General features: G+C 42.7%; 1 protein-coding gene across 1 annotated transcript; it reads right to left on the minus strand.

The window, feature by feature from the left end:
• Window positions 1-11,858: 11,858 nt before the first annotated feature.
• On the minus strand, window positions 11,859-12,794 carry LOC108798268 (olfactory receptor 5V1-like). The gene has a single exon (XM_018570000.1). It carries the CDS (start codon window positions 12,792-12,794, stop codon window positions 11,859-11,861), a length of 936 nt encoding a protein of 311 aa, XP_018425502.1.
• Between the last annotated feature and the right edge of the window lie 7,746 nt (window positions 12,795-20,540).

The following is a 20,540-nucleotide window of genomic DNA, read 5'->3' on the forward strand; positions in this document are numbered from 1 at the left end:
GGGAGAAAACAACACCAACAAAGTACCGAGGTAAATTACTCCTATGGACATGTTGAATAGACACAAACAAGTCTTATTAAAGCCAAATCAAAAACTCCATAATTACATAGCAAGAATTATTACAGTACGGAAAGGTCATTCATATTGCTGCCACTTTGATCTGCTCTACTAGGGATCGATTTGTTTTATATCCCAAGCTTACTCTCCATTTTTTGGAGTTCCATGAACTAGCGAGGTCCCTATGGGGCCACCGAAACATGAGTGTTCCTTCCTGCAGTGAGACATCAAGCTGCTCTGTGCACACATGCACAGTCGGCTCATTAAGTTAAACAGAGGAGAAATAGGTCCACCTACTTCTCTGCCCACATGACTTTGATTGAAAGGCAAGGAAGAACCAGCAGAATTTGTGATTTAGCATTGTTTATGTGCATTAGTATTGAGCACGCAATGCATCATGGGCCCCACCAGGCATGGGGCAAAGATTTAGTGCACACGTTCTGACCAGAAGTAAGGGGACATTGGAAAGTTAAGTACAGTACATTTATCTATTGCATACTGAGTAGATTACAAGTAATCACATTGTGTAGTATATTAAAGTCATTCTAAATGAAAGTTTTGCCCTTTTCCAAGGGGTTAATACTACTTTTAAGTGATCTGGCTGAAAATATTTCTGAATGTCTTATATGCAAAGATTGAGAAATGTGAGATAGAGAGACAGACCATTCAATTCCTGGGCTTTGTGATCTCGACTACAGGTGTTGCTATGGACCCTCAAAAGGTGTCCGCAGTTCTGGAATGGCCATTGCCCAAGGACAAGAAAGGGGTGCAACATTTTGTGGGCTTTGCCGATTTTTACAGAAAGTTTATCAAAAAATTTTCGGGCATTATAGCTCCAATCACGCAGTTGACCAGAACACAGCCCTGTTTTCAATGGACGGATGCAGCGCAAATTGCCTTCTCTGAACTGAAGAGGATATTCACGTCTGCACCCATCCTCAGACATCCGGAACACGCATTACCATTCGTCTTGGAGGTGGACGCATCGGAAACCGCAGCTGGTGCAGTGCTCTCTCAGAGGCAAGGTCCAAAGTCACTATTGCATCCTGTTGCCTTCTTTTCTCGCAAACTTAGCCCGGCGGAAAGGAGTTATAATGTGGGGGATCGTGAGTTACTGGCTATCAAGCTTGCATTGGAGGAGTGGTGCTATCTATTGGAAGGGGCTGCACAGCCAATCTTGATATTTATGGACCATAAAAACTTGGAATACCTGAGGTCAGCTAAACGTTTGAATTCCCGGCATGCGAGATGGGCGTTGTTCTTTTCAGGATTCCAGTTCCACATTACCTATCGCCGGGTTCCAAAAACGTTAAACCCGACGCATTGTCTCGTGTATTTCCTGATTGCGAGCCCGCTACTGAACCGTATACGATCCTGCAAGCTGGCAATTTTCTGCTGCTCCAACCGGATCTCATCTCTCGGATTCGACAGGCGACTTCTATGGAGTCTGCCCCTTACAATATGGATGTAACTGAAGCGGATGGCCTGTTATTGCATGAGGGGAGAATTTTTGTACCTCAGGGGCTTCGCACGGAGATATTAAAGGCTTGTCATGACGCTCCTTTGGCGGGACATTTTGGCCTTCATAAAACTGTGGATTTGGTCCAGCGTTATTTTTGGTGGCCCAACGTACGGACTGATTGCCGCAAGTATATAAATTCTTGCTTAGTGTGTCTACGGAATAAAGGAAGTCACTCCAAGGCCTGGGGATTACTGCAGTTCTTACCTGTCCCTAATAGACCATGAAAGGACATCTCCATGGACTTTATTGTGGAACTTCCCCCTTAGAAGGCTACACGAGAGTGTTCGTAGTGGTGGATCGTTTCTCTAAAATGGCCCATTTCTCGCCGATCCGGAGTGTTCCATCGGCAGTTGAAATGGCACGCATGTTTATTCGGGATATTGTGAGACTTCATGGCCTCCCCGCCACCTGTGTGTCTGATAGAGGGGTGCAATTTACCTGTCTATTTTGGAGGGCCTTATGTCAAGCACTGGGAATTCAATTATGCCTGTCTTCCGCTTATCACCCACAATCCAATGGACAGACTGAGAGGACGAACCAGACGTTGGAGCAATACTTGCGTTGTTTTTCCTCGTTTTCCCAGGAGGATTGGTCTTCACTACTTCCCATGGCGGAATTCGCTTATAATAATTCGGTTCACTCCTCATCCAAGCAGTCTCCTTTCTTTTCCAATTATGGATTTCACCCGGCCTTTCTTCCACTTACCTTGCCCGATTCCGCATTGCCAGCAGTTCAGAATACACTGGAATTTCTCCGTGCAACAACTCCGTATTACAGGATGCTATTGCCAAGGCTGGGGGTGACAGCAAGAAATACTTTGATAAAGGCCGGAGGGGAGATCTGAACCTGAATCCGGGCGACGGTGTTTGGCTGTCTACGGCCAATCTGAAACTGGCCTGTCCTTCTAAAAAATCATACCTTTTTCTGTGGAAAGTAAGATAAATGCTGTGGCCTACAAGCTGACCCTCCCGGCTACGTACAGAATCCATCCAGTGTTTCACGTCTCCCTCTTAAAGAAAGATGTTGCCAACACGTTCCGTGATCGGGCCCCTGCAGTTCCAGAGCCTGTTATGGTGGATGGCGAACAGGAGTTTGAGGTGGAATCTATTGTGGATTGTAGGAAACGGAGAGGGGTGACTCAGTTCCTGATTAAATGGAAGGGATATGGACCTGAGGATAATTAATGGGAGCCGAAGTCCGCTGTTCATGCTAAAAGACTGACACATACCTTTCTCAGGAATCATCCTGACAAGAGATCCCTGATAGGGATCCCCTCCCGGCCGCGTCTATAGTAACAGGCGGCGGGAGGGGAGGTGAGTCACAGGAGACGTGTGTGTGTCACACGCCCCGCCCCGCCCCCTGCAGTGAGTGCACACATCGACACATGGCTGCTGCTCCTGGAAGGGTGAGTCTGAGCGCGGGAAGGGGGGGGGGTGTCTTACATCATGTCATTAGACGTGGATTATAATGGGGAATATTACACTGTAATGTTCCCCATTGGGAGGGAGCAATGTCAGGAAGCCAGAGCCAGGATTCTTTCATCGCCATTTGCGCATGGGCATGGTGCAGCTAATAGAGTTGTGTCAGGTGCAGCGTCTCTGCGTAAACGTATGCGTCACGCGCACGTTCACGTGCGCGGGCGTGGGCCGACGTGTTGTTTGAGTTTTTGGCGCCCTCTGGGCTATATAAGGCTGTGACTAACAAACCTCCTTTGCTGTCAGATCGTCAGCTTCCCTTTGTTCCTATATTCTGCTCCTGAAGTGTTCCTGTTATCTTGACCAGGCTTGGCTTGACCTTCCTGCTTCTCTCCAGTGATTGACCCTCGGCTTGTTCCAGACCATCCTCCTGCCTCATCCTCTGTACCTCGCTGCCTGCACGTTGATGACCTCGGCCTGTCCTGACTACCCTGCTATTCTTGTCTGCTGCTCCTGCTCATCGAATTCAGCTACTACTGGCACTCCTGCCCCTCTGTGCCCCGGTGCTCCTGTACCCATTCAGGAGCCCCAAGACCAGAGAAGTGAGAGAGGCCGCCCTCGACATCTCAGACTCCCCTAAGGTACGTGACAATAACATAATTCTCTCTATCATGCAATTAGAAAAACTTTCTCACAAATGACTGGTTCATGAGTACACAGTATATACCCCTCCATTCCGTTCACTTTAAAAAAAAAAAACTTAAGGGCCCAACTAAAGCCTTGGCTTCTAAGAAGTGTGTATAAACATGCTGCCTTTCTGAATTATAAAAACTGCACACCTTACCTATCTATTAATACACTTTTATAGAATTAAGCAAAAAGAACTTGTTAAAAATTTGATATTTAATTTCCATGATCAAGATAAAATAGGAGGAGATTCCTGTCCCCTCCACGTTCTAAACTTTTAACTGCATTCTCAAATGTGACACCAAACTCAGGAGTTAAATCTTAAAAATGCATTCAAGTACTTTAAAAGAGACCTATGGGGTAACTTTTGTATCCCATAGTTCTCTTAAGGGTCACAGGAGGACATATTCTAATGTCCTCCCATGACCCAAAGCTCAGTATATACAGAGCTATTGCTTACTATATACCGAGATCGCCGCAGCTGGGACGGATCCCAAGTATGCTGTCAAGATCCACCCGGCTGCTTGAGTGACAGCGGGCTCTGCCTATCTAGAGGCAGAGCCAGCTGTGCCTGCCCCCTCCCCTGTCCGTACCTCCACTCAGCACTGACAGTCACTGCTCTCTGCAGGGAGATGATCGGAAAGTGAGCGAGTGACGGTATGCGTTCGCTCACTTCCCGATCTATAGATCTATCATTGCCGCAGTTCAGTTCGAACTATGAGGTTGAGGTTGAGTGAAAATCACTCACCTCATAGTTCTCCTTTAACTATTAAAAAAACTGTACCTTATTTTTGCATCACCCGGCTGTAAACCTCAACTCATCTCTGAATCTAAGCTGACACTGTCCTTCCTTCTGTGCGGGTGGCTATTTTTTTCCCATTGTCCCTGTGTGTGTTGTAAAGTAGTTACCACTCCATGCTCACTCCCATGATAGACTACAATCATTAGTAAACTAAACATTAGATTGTAGCCTACCAGGGAAGTGAGCTTTGAGTGGTGGCTACTTTGCAACACACACAGGGACTATGGGGAACAAAAGTATTCTACTGTGCCAGAACACCATAAATACATTCTCAAGCAACCTATAAGTTATGCTAAGGGTCCAGTCATACCTTTGAATTTTGCTGCATTCGTTGTCTGCTGCGTTAAGGCAGAGTCATTGTGACTTTGCCCAATCATGGCTCTATATTTGTACTGAGCCCTGATTGGCACAGTCTTGCACAAGACTATAGCCAATTACCGTTTCGGACGGCGCAGTGCATTGAGGGATGTTCCGCGGTTGAACAGACCGCGGGCATCCCGTAATGTTCGGCGTTCAGCGAACGCTAGAACAGGCTATGTTCGAGTCGAACCTATGTTCGACTCGAACATGCAGCCCATCCCTATCTACCAGTACACCCAGATCTTTCTCCATCATTGACTCCCCCAAACATACTCCCCCTACAGTGTATGACGCATGCATATTTTTAGTCCCCAAGTGCATAACTTTACATTTATCAACATTAAACCTAATTTGCCAGCTAGATGCCCAATCACACCGTGCATTCAGATCTGCTTGTAAGTTGGAGACATCCTGTAATTACTGTATCCCACTACAGTGTACATTTGTGTAGCTAACAGAAAGTAATTCTTACAAAATTATTTTATTTGTCCTGATTTATAGGGTATATCATATGTCTGGGATTTCAGTTTATTTTGGAAGTTATGGGTCATAAAATACAATTTTAGTGTGGAACAATTTTAGAATGTGGTATGTTTCCCTTCTAAGTTTAATAGCCTCCTCAGCACTATATTTTTTTTATAATTTTTTTAATCAAACTTAATTTTATTACAACTTTTTTTACTTTTCTTTAAATGTAAAAAAAAAGATTTAAACTTGCCGGCACTAAAGGGTTATTTTTTAAAATTTACAAGGGCTTTAATACTTAATATTCTGAGGTGACACTGTATTCTCTTTCAGAGATACTTTTGTATCACTTTTGCAACACACCGATCCATCTTGCAGCTCCACAAGACCGTGAGCTGCAAGCCAGCTCAGTGGCTGTAACAGCACATAGCTAATTGCAGTGATTACAGTGCTGGGACCCCCTAATTTGCTGTTTGCTGCCCTAAGACACCAAGGGACCCAGCAACAACATTAACTGAATCAGCGCTGGTCCCTCTAAGACTTTACTGCATGATTGGAATATTCCGTTCCCGGTCTTTAACAAACTGAAAGATCTGACGGAATAATCTCGCTATCGGTCGGGAAGAAGCTAAAGCCCCTTTACAACCGATGTTTCCACACTTTTGCTCCATTTTTTTAAAAAATGACTTGTACCAGATGTAATGTCTGCCAGATCCATTATACAAGATCAGAGGAAAAAAGAGAAAAGTAATGGACAGCACTGGAAAAAGTAAGATGCAAAATAATAATAACCAAGAAATAAATAATACTCAAAACATTGAATGACTTGAAGCCAGTCTGAAGAATATTTTTTCTTCAGTGGCCTCAATAAGCACCTAGTTAAGTAAAACATAGACTAATGTCTGCTGGGTAACAAAGCTGTACAAAAAGTGACAAAGTGTCACATGTGGCCCCTAGGGTGCAGGTTGGGCATCAGAGAAATAACTTTTCTTAGCCAATGTGATTTCCATTGGCAGATGACACTTGGCTTCCTGCATTTGCAACAAGTATTTTAAATGGTTGCAGGTGTTTCGTGACATATGCCAGATTGGTTTGCCTTTGCTTCTACTTTTTCTGTACTTTATGTTTCTTTTGACATCTCCAAGTAAAAAGTAAGGAGAACATTAAAAGACCAAGGATGTTGTATAGAAACCTTGTGAGTTATACCAGACTGCCTATTTTCCTAATTGCCCCCTGGGACACATTTAATTTTGTTTTTCCTTGTCTATTTAAATAGAGTTCATAGATACGATTTTTTTTTAAAACAAATTGAGAGAAGATGGTTGGAGGTGATGCCCATAACAACCAATCAGATCCATGTTGTAAACTAAGGCTAAAGCAAATATTGGATTAGCTGCTATGGCAACCCCTACAGTTGTCACACCATTTTATTTACACCAATATCACACTCATGTCAACTCACTGAGCTTACACAGGTCTTACATCACAAATATATTAGTGTGGACTTTTGGGGCTTTGTGTGAAACGTGTACTAATGCCTGTTCATAGCAACCGACAAGGATTCCTGTTTCAAATTCAAACCACATACTGTAGAAACAACATATATATTTGCAGAGCTACTTTTAAATGTTTTCACAGTAGAATGTATTTAAACAAAATTGTGTTGGGAAACCCATAGACAGAGCTGTTTTTAAAGGAATTGTAATAGGAATACATACTATAGTTGTTTTTGGTAATGCAGTCAAAGTTAACTTGAAAAAAAAAACCCTTTTTATAGTGAGTACTGCCCACCACTTTCAACAACTTCCTGGATTCCCAGCATGCTTTGCATCTCTTTCTCTGCTGCCTGATCTGATGCAATTTCGATTGTTAAAGACTACACCTCCCATCATGCATTGCTTCCAGCAAGAAATTATGATGTTACATTGTTCAGATGGTGAGTTGTAGTTCAAAAGGCAGGTTCTATAAAAGTTGTGACACAAGGACTTGCATATTCAAAGGGCTGAGTAAAATTGTGTCACTACATTGAGGAAGTACATCCTATGGGAATCTTCAAAAGGTACTGTGAGAATTAGCTCCAAACAGTAGCGCATTATGGACACATCCACTCGCTGAAATCTTCATTTAAGGGCTTCCTTGCCAATTACCCTCGCACAGGTTCTTTAGCATCTCTCGGCAACACATGCACATCCAGCCTCCTGGCTTTGCATTTGCAGCACCGCTGCTCCGGCCTCAGACCTCAGGCCACTGCCTGTTTTTCCAGACAGTCTCAGTCTTGTGCTATCCTGCACATTTGTTTTTTTCAACCCGCAGCTCCCTGCTGCACTGGACTCCACTCTGACTCCTGGGTGGAGTTCTCCTGTCTCCCAGGTGGAGCCCTGAACCCTTCCCAACACCTTTATTTTAACCACTTGCTGTCCTGTGCATTTACTTACTATTTGCACACACATGATAAAATATAATTTTTGGCTAGAAAACAGCTGCAGACCCCCAAACAATTATATATGTTCTGAAAGCAGAGGCCCTGTAGAGTAAAAAAAAATGCTAGTTGCAATTTTGTATGTTGCATGGTTTTTGCGCAAATGTTTATCAAACTAGTATTTTTAGGAAAAAATAAACTAAATTAAAATTTAGTGCACAGAAACATAATATAATACCCAATTTTTGGGTAAAATATGAAAGACGGGGTCACGCTGGGTAAATAGATACCAAACATGTCAGGCCTTTAAATTGTGTTTGCCTGTGAAGCTGCAAAAAAAGTCAATACCCCAAATTTCCCGTAGGGAACATCTTAAACGCTTTTACCGCTCATCAGTTTATTGCTCTCACTCCGACATTCACGGCGATATGTAACATGTGTAGCGCAATTGTAGTTTTTGCACGTAGGCGCACCGAAGCACCCTATGTAATAGCAGATAGGAGACATGGAGACATCAGGGGTCTTTCAGACCCCTAATGTCACCTAGGGACCCCAAAGAAGCTGAGGAAGCAGAGATCTGCTTTCCCAGCTTCATCTCCTGGCTCTAAGAGCCAGAGACTGTAAGAGTGACACCGGAAGTGATGTAATACACATCACTGGTCCCCTCTCCGCTGCAAGAATGCGGAAGTGTTGTATAATACATCACTTCCGCATTCTTGTGTCACTCTCCAGGTTCAGAAGCTGGAAAGAAGCGGATGGAGCAGATCTGTGTTTCACCAGCTTCTTTTGAGGGGTCCTATGTGACATTAGGGGTCTTGGGGACCCCTGATGTCTCCATAAAGAGTACCTGTCACATGTTTTGCTATCACATAGGAGGGTTTTATTAGCCCCGGTATGTGATAGCAATAAAGTTTAGTGAAGAAAAAAAAAAGGGGAAAAAATTAAAACCCCCCCCCCCAAAAAATGTAAGTTACACATAAAAAAGAATAAAAAAACAAAAAAAAAGAAGTAAAGTCCCCACTCATACATACACGCATGCAAACATGCGTCGGGGGCGCATACGTGCAAAAAAGACAATTGCGCCCATTACGCCGCACATGTTACATATCGCCACGAACGTCGGAGTGAGAGCAATAATTCTAGGGCCATCAATCACTGATAACACTAAACTGATGAGCGGTAAAAGCTTTTAAAGTGTCGCCTATGGCCAATTTTTCTGCGATTTTGCTGGTGCGTGCAATTTTAAAGCTTGGCATGATTGGTGTCTATTTACCCGACGAGACCTGATCTTTTAGATTTTACCAAAAAATTGGGTAATAATAAATGTTTCCTAACAATGTAAAAAAAAAATTTCAGTAATTTTTCCTAATTATAGTAAAAAATAAAAAAACCCCAGTGGTGTTTAAATACCACCAAAAGAAAGCTCTATCTGTCCCCAAAAAATGGTATAAAATTAATTTCAGTATAGCGTTGCATGACGGAATAAACGTCAGTCAAAGTACCGCAGCGCTGAATACTGAAAAATGGCCTGGCCAGGAAGGGGGTCTAAACACCTGGTCTTCAAGCAGTTAAGGAGCCGCCGTCTATAGACGTATTGCGGCCCGGAAGTGGTTAAAGGCTGCGCACACTTGTGCCATCAGCAGGTGCTGGACACTGAAAATATGTACTGTGGCATTGTGAGGCAATACCACGGTGTTAGGTGGCCTCAAAGTCACCCAGGGTTCTCAGCCAGAGGGGCTGAGTGGCTCCAGGAAGACATTACTGGTACCAGGAGAGAACTGCCTTTTCAGTTCTTTCTGGGTTTTCTGGATCAAGGTTGGGATCCTGGAGCCAGGAGATTTCTTAGAGCTCTGGGTGGGAAGAAATCTCCATTCCTGGGTCCATGCTTTGGTGGTGACCAGCACCTGATTGTGCACCTGTTTACATCCCTCATGAAGTGTGTGCTGGGATGTGTTCAGGGCCCCACCTGTGAGTCAGGAGAGCTCCACCCCGGAGTCAGTGTGGAGGCCAGGGCAGCAGGGAGCTGCGGGTTTGTGAACCATATTGAGAGGATTGGCATGTTATTGCTGTTGTCTGGAGGAACCAGACAGTGGCCCTAAAGATTGAGGCCGGAGCAGCAGTGCTGCGAGAGAGACTTGTTAAAAGACTGGGACACCTTGAGTGTACGTGACAACTCGAGGATTGGTGAGCCCCTATCTGTTATGCTACAGCAAGCTATTTATGTTGGATTTCGTGTTATCGTTTTGAAAGCAAATAAACTGCATTGTACTTGCACCTCCGGTCTTCAGTGGAGTGTCCTTGTTACAGTACTTAGAAATGGAGATTACACAGTGGCATTGCCACACACTGCCACAGTACGTTTACCAACTTCTAGATTGATATGGTTATTAGGAGTGGTATAGAACTTATGAAAATTCAATAAAAATACTTTTTAGACTTGTACTTTAAATACTAGGGATGCAGTATCGAGTACCGACGAGTAGAAGTCCCATTAAGGAAGGTGGGCGGCGTGTAATGACTCGCTGCCCAGCTTCCTGAATAGCCGGGGAAGCCGTCTCCATGCTCCCTCCTCACCAAGTGACGATGTCAGGGACCATAGCACCTTCAGGTGGCGCTGGAACCAGGTCATGCGGTTCCTGCGCTCCCCTGCAGGTGTTTCCAGGCAGCCAGGAGCTGTCAGGTACCAGACCACCACCGGGTGGTGCTGGAACCTGCGACTCAAGTGCTCACCTGTGGGTGTCTCCCAGCGATTATTCACCACCTGGTGATACCTGGGACGGTATTTAATCCCTCCCTGCAGTCAGGGCGTTGGCTCAGTATTGTTGCCAAGTCCTGAGTCCTGTTACCTCCTTGTTCCTTTACCTTGACCCTTGGCTCCCCTTGTGGTTCTATGCTCCCTGGGTTTACTTACCTTGTTACCTTTTTTTATGTGCTTGTGTTTAAATTTAGTTAGTTCTATTACTTGTTTGTGGTTACTTGTGGGTGTTGGTGGGGTTATTTGTGTTATGTTTTGGTTTGTATAATAAACGGAATATAAGCTCAGTGGCAGTCTGGTGTGGTTACGTATTTGGTCCTCCCGTGTGGGTACCTGCATGCGGTGTGAGGACACCAGTGCACGGTATCCTGACAGATGAGGAAGCATGGAGCCAGCTTTCTGGCCAATCAAGAAGCCGGGGGGCGGGTAATGACTCGCCCATTGGCCAGCTTCCTGACTAATCAGGAAGCTGGGTGGCAAATCATTACACGCCGCCTGGCTTCCAGATTGGCCTGGAAGCGGGTTCTATGCTCCCTCTTCACTTGGTGGGACTTCCATTAAGGAAGCCAGATAAAACATTACAATGCTTTTTTTTTTTGTTAATTTATTCTTGCTGATAATTGTAAGATAGCTTTGTAACTAGGACATCACTTACCCTGAGGTTAGTTGGGATGTTAGATTTTAGTCAGCTGAAGTGTAAGGAGAGAGATGAGCTATCATCTCATCTTTAGTCTAGAGCATCATGTGTCTCCTCTCCTGGAGTCACTGTTCCCCACATGGTCCCAATTCCCATAAATAAATGATTGCTTCCTCATCTGTCTAAGCCAGGCTTTGCAGTAAGTTTGAGCTATGTCAAGAAAGTCTAGTAGTTGAGGATACATTGTTTCTTTTCTGTCTACATGAAGAAAGCATTGGAAAAATCCAGAAGGGCTGCTGTAGATGGGGCAATAATAGGGTTTGCGGTTAAAGTAGATTTAGGCAGTATAAGTGCTCCCTGAGCAACAGAAGGGGGCAGCACACCTTAAATTGTAAACAGTTTACATGTTTACACCATACATGTTAGAATCTGACTGTACAATCTTTAGATTTACCAAAACTATGTAATATAAGGATCTATTTAACTAGCCATCAATTTTAATCCAATCAGGCAGGCCCTTGTACTACATAGTTACTGGAAGATCTAAAGGAGATTGTACAGTTAGATTATAACGTATGTTTCGAGCTTTAGTCTGACAATTTCATTACAATTTTTACTTGACCCTAAACACCCAATGATTTAGAACAAAGATAAAACATTCAATGCAAGCAACAAATAGCAGTTCATTTTACTTTACTTTATTAACATGTTTACAACTTTCATATACCATATGCCTGTATTATTTTCTTTTTCTCCTTTGTGTCAATTGTTTTAGTATTTTTCTAAATTCGTGGCTCCTGAGGCTATATAAAAGGGGATTAATAAATGGAGTAATCACTGTATACAGTAGAGACCTCCATTTGTTTTCATGGAGGTCATCACCTCTTGCTGTAAAAATATATATTGTAACTAAAGCTCCATAATGTGTGCTGACAGTGGCCAGATGGGAACTGCAAGTGGAGAAAGCCTTCCTTCGTCCAGCAGCGGTTGAGATCATCAAGATTGTAATGAAAATACAGATATAAGACAAAATAACAAATAGAAATGGAAGAAATATGAGAAAGACAGAGATCATAAAATCTTGCCATCGTACTATATTTGTGTCTGATGAAGAAAGGGTAAGGAAAGGGGCAAAATCACAAAAGAAGTGATCAATGACGTTTGAGTCGCAAAACTGTAATTGGAATATTAAGATAAATTCACATGGAATGAGGAAAAAACCAGCTGCCCAAGACCAGAAAGCCAAATGGAGACACAATCTAGGGCTCAAAACGGAAGAATAACGCAAAGGATGGCAAACAGCCATATACCGGTCAAAAGACATTACAGAAAGTATTACAGATTGTGTGTAAATTGCAATACAGTGAATATAGTATTGAATAAAGCACCCTGTTGTAGTAATTTTGCCTCCCTCCATCAATATAATATAGAGCATGTTGGGTACAATATTGGTGGTGAACATGAGGTCCACTAATGCCAAATGCTTGAGAAAGTAAAACATGGGAATTTGGAGCTGATCATTCGTTGACACCAGTATGACAACCAGAAGATTTCCCATCAGTATCACAATATACACAAGGAGGACCAGTATGAAAATCAGCACTTTTAGGTGGTAAAAGCTTTGAAATCCCAGAAGAAAAAATTCAGTCACCTCAGTTTGATTCGTCTCACACATTTTTTAAAACTTTTGGTCAAGCCTGTAACATAGTAGAGATAGGTTATTGAAGAAATCATCAGGGACTGAATAACTAATTATTAGAAAGATCACAATAATTAATCAGGGACTGAAGCATTCATGAATTATGACAAAATTCATCAACAATATTAACTAAACAGATTAACATACAGAGGGGAATTGATCAAAACTGGAGCAGACAAAATCTGGAGCATCTGTGCACAGCAACCAATCAGCTTCTCTCTTTCATTTTCAAATCTTAACTGAACAATCTGAAGAGAGAAGCTGATTGGTTGCCCTGGGCAACTGCTCCAGATCGTGTCTGCTCCAGTTTTGATAAATTTCCCTTGGTTCTTTGCCCTTCTCTAGGAGAACCACTCCAGTTTTTACATATTTTTTATTAAATTCACAAATATACTGTTTGCCATTTGTCTTGATTCTCTCTCTACATGATAACAACATCCTTGTTTTATACAGTGTCTGGCCCAAAATAATAAGTCACAAACTTTAATATTTAGTTGAACCACCTTTAGCTTTGATTATGACATACATTCACCTCAATCTTGTGGTGATGATGGTAGAGTCGGTCCATTGCTTAAAGTCTTTTCCACCACATCCCAAAGATTCTCAATGGAGTTAAGGTCCGCACTCTGTTGTGGCCAATCCAGGTGTGAAAATTATGTATCATGCTCCCTTAACCACCCTTTTACAATCTGAGCCCGATGAATCCTGCCATTGTCATTTGGAATATGCCTGTACCACCAGGGAATTAAAAACCCATTAACGGAAAAACCTGCTAATTTAGTATATTCATGTAAGCAGCTGACCCCATTTTTTGGGCACATAACACCGTATTATCAAGCTTTTGCAGCATTAAGTAGGTGAGGAATCAATGAACGTTTATATCTAGCTTTAGATTCTGTAGTGCGATGAAATAACATACACCACGGATCATCCTCTATAGAAGAACCCATCATTTTTTCAACATAAGTGCTCACCTGACCCCAATATCCTTGTATAATGTGGCAAGTCCACCATATGTGCGCCAGTGTACCCCTTTGTCCACATCCCCTCCAAAACAAGGAGGAAAGATCACCATACATCTTATGCATTTTGGACGGGAAAAGATACCAAGGACTGAGCAATTTATGGTTCATCCCTTCCATGGTGCATGCCATCGAAGAGGTTTGTGTTAAAGCTAGTGCCTTGGTTTTTTGTTCATCAGGTAGTGGGCCACCCAAGTCCCTCTCCCATCTAGTCAAAAAGTCGGGAAAGTCCATTCTCCCAAGTTCCAGCAAAATTTTATAAAAGTGGGAGGTACACCCTGTAGGCCCACTATGTGAGAGAAACATAGTTTCAATAGGACTAAGATCCCTTAAAGATCGTAAAGGTTTTGCAAGAGATACAAGAAAATGCTGTAACGGTGAGTTTCGCTAATAATCCATAAATGTCGGGCAAATAGGATCTAGAAGGGTCTCCAAAGGTGTTAGCACAGTGCCCCTAAGCACATGGTGGAGACGGATAGGCTTGTCAACATGCCAATCATTAAACTTCATGTACCATTTACCCGGCATAAAATACACATGACCAGTCAAGGGTAGCAGAGGAGAATTGTATGTACAGCCAGCTTTAAACAAGGTGCTATCCACACATCACCAGAGTTGACATTGTCAAAGGCGAAGTATCCGGGGGAAAGGCTCCAAAACCGTCCAGATCACTGAATTAATTTCCGATCTACTCCGCATACTCTCCAAGGCAACCCATTGCTTAGTCTGATATGCATATATCCAATCTACAAGTCGGGTAAGCATGGCAGAATGGTAGTAGAGTTTAAAATTTGGGATTGCCAAACCATCATTTACTTTAGATCAAGCAAACACATATCTGGAGACCCTCGGTTTAGTACCTTTCCATATGTACTTAAATATCACAGACTGAAGTATTTTAAAATAGTCATTTGTGACCCCAAACAGGAGCATCTGAAACAGGAATATCAACATGGGCAAGACATTAATCTTTACAACATTTACCCTTCCCAGCCAAGTATGATAAAGCAAGTGCAAACGCTGTAGGTCCCCCTTAACCCTATTCAACAATGGGATATAATTTAAACGGAACAATGAAGTAATGTTTGCATGTTTGGCACACAAAGAATTGCATGATGTGCTGAAACATATGCTATATCACTAGTAAAAAAATAAACAAATATACTTTAAAAAACAGGAAACACCATTGCTAGATAAAGGAGGGGACATAGCTAGAGACATAGGTAGAGTTAGAACCTCTGCTATGTGTTAAAGTATATCTAAACCCCAAAACAAAACTGTAATATATTGCAGCTTACCAGTTCTTTGATGTGATAGCTACATTACTTTTCTTTTTCATGCTGTAGTTTTTTCACCTGGTAATTCTGCCATTAGCACACATCCTCACCTACGGTGGAAACGCTCTATCACCCTACTGTTTCAGGACAACAGAACTAGGACAAAACTACATAAACCCCCCTCTTCTCTTCACCATAACAAGGGGGGTCTGTACTCTTTTAAGGGAGAGCAGGGAACTGGTAACAGTCAGCAGAGGCAGACAGCATAGGACGTTCTGTTGGCATGATTTCTGCCAAGATCACATACAGTATATTTTTTGCATTTATTAAACAGATATAACAAAACACTTTCAACTATATATTTAACAGACTAAAAATGGACCAAATAGAAGACATTCACTATTATGATGAACCCTATAGGCAGCTTATTTATTCAAAACAGGATATTATGGCAAACCTCCCTAATGGTAAGGGTGCAGGTAGCAAAAACAAAATGTGTTATCACCTTTCCTTCCCTGCTTGAAATGTTTTTTATTGCTCTCTGCCTAGATCACTGTCATTGTGTGGACCACTGTAAGCAGCCTAGCATGAAAATGTAGTCTAATGTAGACTGTGGGGTATTCTGATGGTCAGCTCGGCATAAACTAAACAATATTTATTATAAAACATGGATAAAGTGAAACAAGTCTTAAGTAGCAACCAATCAAATGTTGTCTTTCATTTAGTAATCTGCATTATAAGCCCCCATTTACACCTGAGGTTTCCTGAAGCATTATAATGCTCAACATGAAGATTCCCATCATAGTCAGTGGTGCCCGTTCACACATGAGCCACTTGTTGAACACAAAAGTAGACTGAATCACACATTTTTGCCTATATAGACTTCTGTGGGAGCACCTGAAAACATGTGACTCAAACGTTTTAGTGTGTTTTTGCACCCAACAATCAATCTCCTCTTCAACCTCACCTCACCCAGCAACCTCAGGCCTATAAATAAAATGTAAGATTCAGGAGTATTCATGCTGAATGTGGAGACTTTTATCCTTCTGGTGGGGCCTCTATGACTCCAGTGATGCCTATTACAAGCACCATGGCACGCAGTAGAGAGCCTGGAAAGAAAATGGGTGTGAAGTTTTCCCATATTGGGAGCTCCGATAGCACAAGCCACCATACACAGAAAAACCTGGAAGCAGATACAAGGATGATGATGATGACATATGATGTCACAGATGATACTGCTTTACAGTGCCCAAAATAAAAACGCCTGAACCTTGAAAACATATGAAAATCACTTCAAAAACATACATTCATGAAAGAATGTGCTAAAGAAACACTTCCAAAAGTAATTGGTTACGTGTGAATAAAGGCTAAAAGATAAAATGTAGGGACATACAAAAGCATTTGGTTTCATCCATTTTTACAGCATGAATTCTGTTTTAGTAAATCTATACACACAAAATATAGATGTCGTCTACAAAGGAATGACTTGGATAGTGCTATAGTCCTGGCAATTTCACACACTGTGCACTGATATACCCTGGTCATTATCTAGTGTATTTTTCTTATATTGCTACTAATATTCTATGTAGAGCGGGATCTAGATTCACTACAAATTATGTTGATGATAAAAATCATTGTTTCAAAACTTATTTGACCAAAAGATGGACAAATAATCATTTATGAGTTAGACTATGCTTTAATAAATTAAATTTTTGGTGGAATGGCATCATCATTGCATTGTGACCAATACTTTTCCTCAAGTACTCATCGATACCAATACCTTTTTTTAGCATCATGTGACAGTTTTTCTAAAACAATGTAGACTAATGATTTTAGGACAGTGGTAAAGCACCAGGGCCCAGTCACATCTGCAACCACTGCGACTCTGTAGTTCTGCTACTGACTCCAAGCTGTGGAGGATCTACAAATCCTAGCAATCTGTTATACAGCAAAGCAGAATATCACCAACTATAGAGGACCCAAAATCCCAATAATCCATTATACAGCAATGTAGAATACCACCAGCAATAGAGGTCAACAAATCTTATCAATACATTATATAGCAATGCAGTAATTAAGTTGCGACCCAAGTCGCACTGCAATGGAGCGCACGGCATTGCGTTACCGCGCGTTCCAGTGTAGGAGATTGAACTGTGGGCGGGAGGTGTGTTTGGGGTGCCATTCAATTGAATGCCAACGCAGCGCACCTCCCACACCAGAATGTATAGTAGGTGCGATTGCATGGTACAGTGCATTAATCGCACAGGACTGTTCAATTATTACACTGTACTAGTGTGAACAGACCTTCAAAAACACTGACAGACACATTCTCACACACAGCCACAGACACAATCTCACACACTCACAGACAGTCTCACAAACACATATACACTCTAAAACAAATATATATTTTTTCTTTTTTTTAAAGATCCATCAAGTCTCCCTACCTTACAAGAACTAGAGTGGATCATCAGCCTAAGGTCCAGTGTGGACTGCTGTGCTGTGACGGAGCTCCTTCTACATGTGCATTGCTTGTACAGCTCCCTTGCTTGCCCTGTAGAGGTGTTGGGAGCAGTGGCGACTCTAGGAACAATATGTAGGGGGGGCACATAAGATACAACAGTCAAATCTGGGGGGGCACTAATAATTTTCATTGCATGTTGCAACCGCTGGGCACCGATGAGCTGATTTAATTGCGGATGGCATTGGCACCCCGCGGTTGTGACATGTAGTCCAACGCCGCCCACAATCCTCCATGCCGCAACGGTAGGGCGCCGATGCCATCCGCAATTTAATCAGCTCTCGGCGTCCGGCAGTTGTGGAATATAGCAGGGGCTGACTAGCAACTTTTAGCCCAGGGGGCAAGTACAACCCAGAGGCCCACGGTGCAGCAACTTAGCCCACCCTCCAGCTCTGCCTTTTCCCCGCCTTACCCCCGCCCCTGGCTGCCACTTTTGGCATCCATGTAACACTAGTGTGAATGGTCGGGTGATGTGAGGACTGGTGATGGGCTCGGGCGTGTTCGCAGCTCCACGTGCCAGGAAGCTGACAGCGCCGCTGCGCCAATGATAGGTACTGAGACATTATCCCAATCCGCAGCTGCAGAGATCGGGATATGTCTCAGTGCCTGTGATTGGCGCTGTGGCGCTGTCAGCTTCCTGGCGGGCTCGGTACGTGGAGCTGCGAACACGCCCGAGCCCATCACTAGTGAGGACTCCTAGTAAGTCCATAAAAGGGGTGACTGGCTGGGGGATGGTGTTCTCCTCCCACTGGGCTCCCTACCTGGTTCTGGCCTTACTCCGCTCCATGTCCGCTACTTAGGCACTCTCGCCCACTGTAGACCTCGGCTGGCTGTCCATGCTTCTGGGCTATGTGCTCGGGGACGATAGTGGGAGGGGCCGGACAGTGTCAAAGTCAGTGTTCTATAATTTTTCTCGACACCTCTATAGAGCATATAGGCAAGTTGTTGCCTGTGAAGGATCCCACTTATCCAGGTCATGGTATAGCTAGTAGTAGTTAGTCAGTTACATTCAACTGGATGTGATCTGTACTGTTGAAAATGTTTTGCTTACTTATTCAAGCAGCTTATTCAGTACTAATGTGTGTCAGTAACTTACAGTAGCATATCTAGCCACAAGGGTAATTCTATCAACTTAAAGCCCATCTTTACGCAAAGTTAAACACACCCATCATTCACTTCCACAATTTAAAAAATGCTCTTCAAATGCCCTTTTTTTTAACCATACCATGAGCCTTTAGGCGTTTCTTTTGGAGTAGAGAATGGTGATTTACTGCTGCAGTTCTGGCCTGCCACTGGCCAGTCTTGTTGCTTCCCCCTCTTGCTGATGTCTCCTGGTACCTGTGAGGACTCTACCACAGGACAGCTAATGGGAAAGGTTCACTTCACCCAGACAGAGTCATGGGACCCCCAAAAAGGACCCTTCCACTCTATAATTAAGAACAAAGAAGACTGGGGACTTGATGAGCCACATAACCATGGATTCGGATAAGTAAAGGGGCTGTAGGAAAGTCACTGGTCTTTAAACAGTAATGGCAATAAATGCAGCTTTATTGCATCCAACGAAAAAGTAACACAAATAAAAAGGCCTACTCCACCTTAGGAGGCTAACTAAACAGTAGTGTCCCTCACTACGTCCTACTGGAGCGGCTATTCCAGCTTCCAGTATAAATGGACAAAAACCACAGTCCAATACAAACAATTATTCTGACAGACCTTATTCCCCAGATATGCAGACACTCTCCAGTCTGTGTCCATCCAGTGCAGCCTGGATCTCACTCTGAGCTCTCACTCCCTCCCAGTCACTATCAGGTGCAGGCTAATTAATAGAGAGAGAGGAGGTTTATCTGTTGGCCAGGCTTAACCCTTTCCTAGCCAGGGAAAGCTGCCCTTTTCAACCTCTCGCTGACATACACAGAATCGTGTACCCTGTCACAGGGCTTTTAGATTTTTTTACAGCCAACATTCCGCCTAAAGTAGGTCTAAACCTTAACTGGATGACATTTAGTTTACTAACACACTGTGATGCACAAACAATTACCATTGATCATCTGCAACTTCTTTCAGCCGCTATTATCTACAAGCACACGCTCCAGCATTTCCTGCGAATCATTGCTCTGGACCAGTTTCCTGACAGTGACAACAGTTGACCATGGCTTTGCAATGTGTGTTGAAACAGTGGCTTATAGAATCCGCCAGGGGAGCATTTGACTGGGTGACAATGTAGAAGCACGAGTGCAAGACAGTTGTCACCCCATACCAGGAAGCATCTAAACAATGTAGGATTGTCAGTTTATTTAGCTAAAAGCTGCAGATTTAAGAATACTGAAAACAACTTTTGAAATAAAATTAACATGTTGAATTTTATATGAGATTTTAGAGAATGGATTTGGATCGAATTTAAGATTACAAGGCCTAAGGGCTGTTGACCATTGCCAGACAACTAATTTCTTCATATCAGCCTATATGCATTCTATTAATTAGAGTGGAATCATTTCTAAAACCAAACAATTTACATTGTATATAACAATCCTGTTTCAATGTTTTACTCTATGATTACTAAAGGAAAATAAGCTGTTCACTTTGCAAGCGAATTTTCACGTTTGCACCTATTTTACACCTATTTTATTTTACCTGATCATCCAATCATGTGCAAGGAAAAATACTGATTCTTCCTTACACATGACTGGGTTCTCCTTGCAAAGTGAAATTTTACCACATTCACTAAGCTAGGGGAACTTTAATTGCAAAGTGAACAACTTATTTGCCTTTAGTAAATGAACCCCCATGCATCTAAAGATTGGACTTGTGATAACATTCTTTCCATCCCAGAAGCCATCTGGTCTTTCATTTGGTAATTATTATTTTTTTTTGAAAAATTCTTTTTATTGAAGTTTTATACAAG

The sequence above is a fragment of the Nanorana parkeri genome, unplaced genomic scaffold (assembly GCF_000935625.1).
Source record: "Nanorana parkeri isolate BGI_ZX_2015 unplaced genomic scaffold, ASM93562v1 scaffold1440, whole genome shotgun sequence".
Taxonomy (NCBI): Eukaryota; Metazoa; Chordata; class Amphibia; order Anura; family Dicroglossidae; genus Nanorana; species Nanorana parkeri.